Raw genomic sequence first — 9,717 nt, forward strand, 5'->3', positions numbered from 1 at the left:
AATGCACTCCCAGAAATCCCAGTTCCACAATAAATGTTTGTTTTGTTTCGATAAAGTCCATATTTATGTCCAAATACCTCCTTTTTGTTCGCGCGTTCAGTTCACTATTCCAAATGCAGAAGGCGCATGCACTAAGTCCAGACGAAAAGTCCAAAAAGTTGCATTACAGTTTGTAGAAACATGTCAAACGATGTATAGAATCAATCTTTAGGATGTTTTTATCATAAATCTCCAATAATATTCCAACCGGACAATTGCTTTGTCTTCAGAAAGGAAAGGGAATGTGGCTTGCGCTCACAGCTGCGCCCATGACTGTGCTCATGCCTTTCTGCCAGACACCTGATTCCAGTAGCTCTTATTCTCTCCCCATTCACAGTAGAAGCCTGAAACAACGTTCTAAAGACTGTTGACATCTAGTGGAAGCGTTAGGAAGTGCAATATGACCCCACAGACACTGTATATTGGATAGTCAATCACTTGAAAAACTACAAACCTCAGATTTTCCACTTCCTGGTTGGATTTTTCTCAGGTTTTTGCCTGCCATATGAGTTGTATTATACTCACAGACATCATTCAAACAGTTTTACAAACTTCAGAGTGTGTCTATCCAAATCTACTATTTACATGCATATTCAAGCTTTTGGACCTGAGTAGCAGGCAGTTTACTCTGGGCACCTCATTCATCCAAGCTACTCAATACTGCCCCCCTACCCCAAAGATGTTAAGAAACATTTTTCAACAGATTTGACGGAATGAATACACCTCTGATCACCCACACACACAGTTCACTTTCATAGCAGCTACATACAAACAGCATCATCACATTTCTCATTGTATAATTCCTTCTCTCATCTACATTTACCTTTTCCCTTCGCTTGTGGACAGTGCACAACACAACAGCTGTCTTGACCTCTCCAAGCTAAACCTTCTTACCATAACCGCTAACCACTACACACAGCTTACATCGTTGTCAACCATATTAGCTAACGTCATAGTCAACATAGCTACTAGAACTAACTCGTTAGTAAATCCGCTACAATCACACAGTTCAGTGTACAGAAAGCAATTTAGCATTTACACCGGCAGCCCACAGTGGCAATAAATTAATAAAACCAAAAGTTTACCTCGATTTGGAAGAGTTCCTGTGTTGGATAGCCTTAGCCAGCTAGCTAACATAAATAGCATTCCTCTCTGTTCGAGTAGGCTAAGTGACTCGAAATTGAGCTCAGGTGGATCATGTTTCCATTGATCATCCTTGAGATGTTTCTACAACTTCATTAGAGTTTACCTGTAGTAAATTGAGCAAGGGCCTTGGTCAGGGAGGTGACCATCCAATACACATATAACATGAACAATTATGAAAGTATTTTTGTTTGGATAGGAATGTGTGTGTATTCTCAGTTATCCAGTGTGGTTGATGGGGCATGGGTGGGCATGTATATTCTCGGTTCTCCAGTCTGTGTGTCTGTGTCTGTGTTCTGGGTTCTCCAGTCTAGTTATGGTTCTGCGTTCTGTAATCTCAGGTCAGTGAGTGGCAAGAAAGTCTGTACGTTCTGTGACACGGTGCTGGGCAAGGGAGCTGCCATGATCATCGAGTCCCTGGGACTCTGCTATCATTTGACCTGTTTCAAGGTGAGAGTTCAAAGTTCAAGACCGGACATCCCTGACCTGGAAATTGAGGTCATGATTGTTCCATAGCAAAGACTAAACCTGCCTGATCCTCACAGTACTAACCTTATCCATGGAATAAGACTACTAATATGGACAACTTAACCCTGATTAATGTTATACTAACCTAAACAGCATGAATGGATCACAATCTGATCTGATCCTGTATAACCGTACACACAAAACCAAGGAAACAGAAGTCCAAAGTCCCACTGGGTTGTAAGATGGACAGTTGATGACTTTTCCAATGTGGCCAATGATTACCATATAATTAAGGTTTCCAGTGTAACTTGACTAGAGTAATGTTTCCATTAACTTTTTAGTTAATTGAAAAATACAGTATCTTCCAAATTCCCTAAGATCTATAACTTGCTGCAGAAATGGCAAACAGTTTGGGACATTGTTTTCATGGTTTTATGAGCATTTCAGCAAATCTGACTGCATTTGTGCCAAACCTCACTAATCAATCATTCACCTCACTATTTCCTATCACCAACACTTGCTGCTGACATCATGACGAGCTTCCAAAAGTCCCTACATGTATACTTGGGCTTGAACTGTCAGTTTTTTATAATCTCATTGGTCTCTCTGTCTGTCAGTCAAGTGTCAGGTGTCTCTCATGGGCTCTGTCTATCTGGTTGTGGCTCCATGGGTATATGTCTAGCACTCTCCCCATGGCTCCTCTGTCTGTGGAACTCATCTTTCCTCCAGGGGGCAACTTTCCTCTCCTCTCCCCATCTGGGAGTGAGGGATCTGGGCTAGCCCTCATTGACCATTTCCCTCTCTACCTATCCTCCAGTGCATCGACTGTAAGTCCAACCTAGGAGGATCGGAGGCCGGAGCTGAGGTCAGAATACGTAACCGACAGCTCTACTGTAACTCCTGCTACATGCGATTCAAAAGTGAGTATGACTTTAGCTGGGTACCAGCTGAAAAGTGAGCCAACTAGAATCAAAGCTGAATAATAATAATTTGGTGGGTGCTTACATGTACATGTGTAAATTGGAAATATGTTTTTTTGCATATCCCAACTCCCCTTGAGAGTGTGGTCACCATTGTTCAGCACCCCTGGAGCAATTAGGGTTAAGGTCCTTGCTCAAGGGCACATAATTTCAAAATGTTCAGCTCAGGGATTTGAACTAGCGACCTTTCGGTTACTGGCCCAACGCTCTAACCACTAGGCTACCTGCCACCATTTATAAATACTATAAGGGCTCCTGTTACTTTTGTCTGTGTTGTGTCATGTCAGTAATATTATGTTGAGTCGTGCCGTGTCATTTAGTGATATGCTGTGTTATCGAATAGTATAATTTCGTATCGTGTTATAACCTCTATCTTCTTCCCCCTCTAGCTGGACAGCCAACGTCCATGTGACAACGCTGTACTACAGTAGATAAAGGACTACTTGACAACAACCCATGAACACTGCAACCAGCCGTAACTTCAGATGTATTAATGTGTTTTGTGATTTGACAAAAAGCCCTGATTCTTCAATTAACAACTATCCTATTCTTTATTTCTACTGTACGCTTGAGAGGGTGAGATTGACCAAAAAAGTGAAAATGTTGATATCAACGTATTATTTTTACCAATTGCTTGTATAAAGTAGGAGGGATGTGCATGCACCTGTGAGTTTTAGACTTTTAGCTGAAAATAGTGTTGGAAAATTCTGAAAACTTTACCAAATTTCATGGGTTTATCAGAAATCACTGGTGGAGGGTTTTGGGAATTTTGCAACCGTAACGAAACATTACTGGAAATTGATTTTGGTCTTGTTCATGAGATTATTGATCCTGATTACTTCATATTTCAGAGATCTACTGTAAGAGTTTTCATGTTAGGCTGGGGGAAGTCTGCGATTTATTCTTCTTTTTGCCTGCAAATCTTTGTTACAACACGTTTGTTGTTGACTAAGGTTTGTTGACTAAGGTTTGTTGTTGACTCTTTATTTTTATCGATGTGCGTTTTTTGTTTGTGATGGGGGGAGATTATTTAAATTAAATGGATTGAAAATATATTTAAAAACTTGCATGATTTGTTAGAGAGAGTTAGAACTTATTGGGGAGTTGTTTCGCATTAATCTTATACATTTTAGGAGTTAACATTTTTGGGGGGCTGAGAAAAATGTATATCATTATAATGTATGGCATTAAGGCAACATTTGTAAATAAAATGAGTAAATTGTGGTCTCTGACTTGGTCTTAGTCTTTTTCAATAGATTTCTCTCATTTTTTTCTCTTTTATTGCTCTGTCTCTCATCCTCCTTTACATCCTTCTCCCGCTCTCTTCTCTAGGTCTTCCCTATTCTGTTTCATTCTCTTTCTCTTAACCTATATTATCTCATTCTCTCTCTTTCTCCTTCCCTTTCACTCTGTAGTGTTTTACTGATAATGAAAGGAATTTCAATGAGTTGATGAGCAGGGTTGAGTGGACATGCCTGCCGTACGTCCTCCAAAGCCAATTTGTCATGCATATTTAATTCCCCCACGCATTCATACATTACTCACTATGATAAGCTATTCTCTTAAGGTATTCTTCCATTTGAGCTGTCTAATGAATTGATATCTGCATAAACATATAGTACCACTCAAAAGCTTGGACACACCTACTCACTCCAAGGTTTATCTTTATTTTTACTATTTTCTACATTGCATAATAGTGAAGATATCAAAACTATGAAATAACACATATGGAATCATGTAGTAACCAAAAAAGTGTTCAATAAATCATAATATATTTGAGATTCTTCAAAGTAGCCACCCTTTGCCTTAACAGCTTTGCACACTCTTGGCATTCTCTCAACCAACTTCATGAGGTAGTCACCTGGAATGCTTTTCAATTAACAGGTGTGCCTAGTTAAAAGCTAATTTGTGTAATTTAATGCGTTTGAGCCAGTCAGTTGTGTTGTGACAAGGTAGGGTGGTATACAGAAGATAGCCCTATTTGACCAAGTCCATATTATGGCAAGAACAGCTCAAATAAGCAAAGACAAACAACAGTCCATCATTACTTTAAGAAAATGTCAAGAACTCTGAAAGTTTCTTCAAGCTCAAATAAGCAAAGACAAACAACAGTCCATCTTTACTTTAAGAAAATGTCAAGAACTTTGAAAGTTTCTTCAAGTGCAATCGCAAAAACCATCAATTGCTTTGATGAAACTGTCTCTAATGAGGTCCGCCACAGGAAAGGAAGACCCAGAGTTACTTCTGCTGCAGAGGATACGTTCATTAGAGTTACCAGCCTCAGAAATTGCAGCCCAAATAAATGCCTCACAGAGTTCAATTAACAGACACTTCTTCAGAGGAGACTACATGAATCAGGCCTTCATGGTCGAATTGCTGCAAAGAAACCACTACTAAAGGAAACCAATAATAAGAAGAGACTTGGTTGGGCTAAGAAACTTGAGCAATGGAAATTAGATCATTTGTTTTTCAACATGACAATGACCCAACACACCTCCAGGCTGTGTAAGGGATATTTGACCAAGGAATGATGGAGTGCTGCATCAGATGACCTGGCCTCCACAATCACCCGACCTCAACCCAATTGAGATGAGTTGGGATGAGTTGGACTTCAGAGTGAAGGAAAAGCAGCCAACAAGTGCTCAACATATGTGGGAACTTCTTCAAGCATTCCGGGTGAAGCTGGTTGAGAGAATGCCAAGAGTGTGCAAAGCTGTCATCAAGGCAAAGGGTGTCTACTTTGAAGAATCTAAAATCTATTTTGATTTGTTGAACACTTTTTTGGTTACTACATGATTCCATATGTGTTATTTATAGTTTTGATGTCTTCACTATTATTTTACAATGTAGAACATAGTAAAAATAAAGAAAAACCCTTGAATGGGTAGGTGTGTCCAAACATTTGACTGGTACAGTATATTACATTTATTTTCTTTTAGCCAAGTAAATATGTCTTTTCGTCTTTTCTTATTATCTGCTAAGCCATTAAATTAAAGTTGGCTTTACTTATTTCACCATTTACCATAATGTGATACAAGTTTCAATTCTATTTTTCATAATTCAGTGCATTCGGAAAGTATTCAGACCCTTGACTTTTTCCAAATTTTGTTACATTACAGCCATATTCTAAAATGGATTCAACATATTTTTCTCATCAATCTATGCACAATACCCTCATAACGACAAAGTGAATACAGGTTTTTAGAAAATTTTGCAAACATATACAAATAAAAAACTAAACACCTTACTTACATTAGTATTCAGACCATTTGCTAAGTGACTCGAAATTGAGCTCAGGTGGATCATGTTTCCATTGATCATCCTTGAAATGTTTCTACAACTTCATTGGAGTCTACCTGTGGTAAATTGAGCAATCGGGGGAGAAGGGCCTTGGTCAGGGAGGTGACCATCCAATACACATATAACATGAACAATTATGAAAGTATTTTTGCTTGGATAGGAATGTGATTTTAGGAGGTATAAGATAATCTATCTCCAATAAACTGTACATAAGTAAGTAGCCATGCCCCGAGCGAGGTCAGAGAGCGTGTCAGACGAACGGAGCGATCCCCTTTGGCCAGAGTGCATAAAAAGCCTTGGTAACAAAATTAACATTAGACCAGAAAAGCGTGGAGCGGTAGCTACATGTTTAAAATGGTTGGAACTTTGAACCTCAACATGAGGTGAAGAAATAAACTCACCTTTCTTTAGACCAGGAAAGACAGGGAGCTGCAGCCCACCGTCTAAAGTGGTTTAAATCCTGACTATCAAGATGAGGAAGAGGCGACTAACTCCCCTCTCAGACAATCACTGGCACGGCTGATTAGCTGTCCTAAGTCAGATATCGAGGAAAGCGAATCAGAGAGGGACCATCCTACTACACTTCGAACCATCCCATCCTACTACAAGTCTCAAATCACTGTATTCTCTGACTATCATCAGCAATGGGAATCGTCGACACAGCTGGCTGTCTTCCAGAGTGAACAACAGTAGAAGAGGGAGGTCCAGACCCTTACAAGCGTGCCGCTGAAATGCCAACCTACCTCCTTCCTAAGAAGACATGGTTCCAATAGAGATAGACGGCAAACAAGGGCACTCACAAGTAAATACATTCATGATTTTTTCATATTCCAAACAGGCGGCGGTTTGTGTGTAAAGTATTTCATTAATGGGAGAATAGTTATAGAATGTGTCCATGTTAAGTGCCCCTATTTCTCTGTCTCTCTATTTATTTTATTATGACACCTTACAGCCTTATTCTATTTTTATTTTATTTTTCAATCCTCTGAAATCTACACACAATACCCCATTATGACAAAACGAACAGGTTTTTATAAATATTTGCAATTTTATTAAATTTTTTTAACTGAAATACACTTATTTAAGTATTCAGAACCTTTGCTTTGAGACTCGAAATTGAGCTCGGGTGCATCCAGTTTCCGTTGATCATCCTTGAGATGTTTCTACAACTTGATTGGAGTCCACCTGTGGTAAATTCAATTGATTGGACATGAATAGGAAAGGCATACACCTGTCTATATAAGGTCCCACAGTTAATAGTGCATGTCAGAGCAAAAACCAAGCCATGAGGTCGAAGGAATTGTCCGTAGAGCTTCGAGACAGGATTGTGATGAGGCACAGATCTGGGGAAGTGTACCAAAAAAATTCTACAGCATTGAAGGTCCCCAAGAACACCGTGGCCTCCATCATTCTTAAATGGAAGAAGTTTGGAACCACCAAGAGCCTTCCCTGGAGCTGGCCGCCCCCAGCCAAACTGAGCAATCGGGGGAGAAGGGCCTTGGTCAGGGAGGTGACCAGAACCCAATGGTCACTCTGACAGAGCTCCAGAGTTCCTCTGTGGAGATGGGGGAACCTTCCAGAAGGACAACCATCTCTGCAGTACTCCACCAATCAGGCCTTTATGGTAGAGTGGCCAGACAGAAGCCACATGACAGCCCGCTTGGAGTTTGCCAAAAGGCACCTAAAGACTCTCAGACCATGAGAAACAAGATTCTCTGGTCTGATGAAACCAAGATTCAACTCTTTGGCCTGAATGCGACGCGTCACGTCTGGAGGAAACCTATTAGCCCAGAACGTTTTTTTGTTTTATTACATATAGCTGGAAATAACTTTTTGATATCATTGCGGCGGGAACTAACCAGCATTCCGACCAGAAATACGACTTTCCCGAAATGGATCCTTTGTTTTTAACCTTTCTGGCGTAGGCGTTCTGCTAGCGACCCACCTCGACAACATCCGATGAAATTGCAGAGCGCCAAATTCAAAATACAGAAATAGTGATAATAAATATTCATAAAAAATACAAGTGTTATACATCGGTTTAAATATTAACTTCTTGTTAACCTCTTACATCTAGATGTTCCGCTAGCGGAACATCTGCTCCAATATCCAATGATGGGCGTGGCGCGAAATACAAATTCCTCTAAAATCCGAAAACTTCCATTTTTCAAACATATGACTATTTTACAGCTATTTAAAGACAAGACTCTCGTTAATCTAACCACACTGTCCGATTTCAAAAAGGCTTTACAACGAAAGCAAAACATTAGATTATGTCAGCAGAGTACCCAGCCAGAAATAATCAGACACCCATTTTTCAAGCTAGCATATAATGTCACAAAAACCCAGAAGACAGCTAAATGCAGCACTAACCTTTGATGATCTTCATCAGATGACACACCTAGGACATTATGTTATACAATACATGCATGTTTTGTTCAATCAAGTTCATATTTATATCAAAAACCAGCTTTTTACATTAGCATGTGACGTTCAGAACTAGCATACCCCCCGCAAACTTCCGGCGAATTTACTAACAATTTACTAAATTACTCACGATAAACGTTCACAAAAAGCATAACAATTATTTTAAGAATTATAGATACATTACTCCTCTATGCACTCGATATGTCCGATTTTAAAATAGTGTGAAAGATCATGTGAAAGATCATGTGACACTTAGATTGCACACAGGTGGACTTTATTTAACTAATGATGTGACTTCAGAATGTAATTGGTTGCACCAGATCTTATTTAGGGGCTTCATAGCAAAGGGGGTGAATACCTATGCACTCACCACTTTTCCGTTTGAAATTTTTTACATTTTCTTTAAAGAAGTTATTTTTTTCATTTCACTTCACCAATTTGGGCTATTTTGTGTATGTCCATTACATGAAATCCAAATAAAAATTCATTTAAATTACAGATTGTAATGCAACAAAATAGGAAAAACGCCAAGGGGGTGAATAGTTTTGCAAGGCACTGTACATTAGGTTACTTACATTGTGTCTACCAATGTCCCTGGTATAATGTACATTTGCTAAATCATTATGATGACTCAACGACACAATGGAAGGGATTAACTGAGCTGGGCTTGGGTCATTGATAAGTCAGTCTCAAGGCAGCCTTATAATGCTGTGAAAGGATCCAGGAACCCAAATGATTTGGGTGGATCCCATCCTCCTTATAAAATGTGTTTTGTTTCCAAAAGGTATCGAAATTTTCAACAAATTTTACACCCATTGACCTGCAATAATCATGTAGCCAGTTGTGAAGAGAAAGAATCCTGCTAAATCGTTCAATGCCACGATTCAGAGAGGACACAGGGCCAGATATGATGGGTCTTTTATTAGTGTCTAGCAGAGTCAATCAGCTCTTTAAAATCCAGTTTCAACTGTTCAGAGCTGCCCTTCATAATGTCATTAAAACCCACATGGACTACGATAGAATAGATGTCCATGTCCTGGCGTAGTACATTCGGGAGCAGCTTAGTAATGTATGTGAGCGGGCCAAGTCATTTGGTGTCACTCTAAAGTGGAAAGGTGGAATAAACGAGTCCAGAGTAGGTTTTCTTGATTCAACACAGTTCTCTATTGAGGGATTTCTGACAATACAAACACTCCAACACAGTCAATGAGAATCTCCAAAGGAACAACATACATCTTCTTTAGAGGACACAGGATCACATTACGATTATCTTCAAACTATAACAACAATCACATATTCATCACCGTCTTAATGGCTCTTCATGGATAGCACCTCTCTCTCCGTAGCCATTCTCCAAAGA

The 9,717-nt window shown here is 39.5% G+C and overlaps 1 protein-coding gene across 8 annotated transcripts in view; it reads left to right on the plus strand.

Annotated features, from left to right (window-relative positions):
• LOC115160588 (LIM domain only protein 7) overlaps positions 1 to 3,854 on the plus strand; it is a 123,025-nt gene extending 119,171 nt beyond the window's left edge. For all 8 annotated transcript variants that reach the window (XM_029710750.1, XM_029710751.1, XM_029710755.1 and 5 more), the window contains 3 exons: positions 1,524 to 1,632; positions 2,468 to 2,570; positions 3,020 to 3,854. In XM_029710750.1, the coding sequence (XP_029566610.1) occupies positions 1,524 to 1,632; positions 2,468 to 2,570; positions 3,020 to 3,042 (235 nt within the window). In that variant the 3' untranslated portion in view covers positions 3,043 to 3,854. The remainder of the gene's footprint in view (positions 1 to 1,523; positions 1,633 to 2,467; positions 2,571 to 3,019) is intronic.
• Positions 3,855 to 9,717: the final 5,863 nt, after the last annotated feature.

The sequence above is a fragment of the Salmo trutta genome, chromosome 24, assembly GCF_901001165.1.
Source record: "Salmo trutta chromosome 24, fSalTru1.1, whole genome shotgun sequence".
Lineage (NCBI taxonomy): Eukaryota > Metazoa > Chordata > Actinopteri > Salmoniformes > Salmonidae > Salmo > Salmo trutta.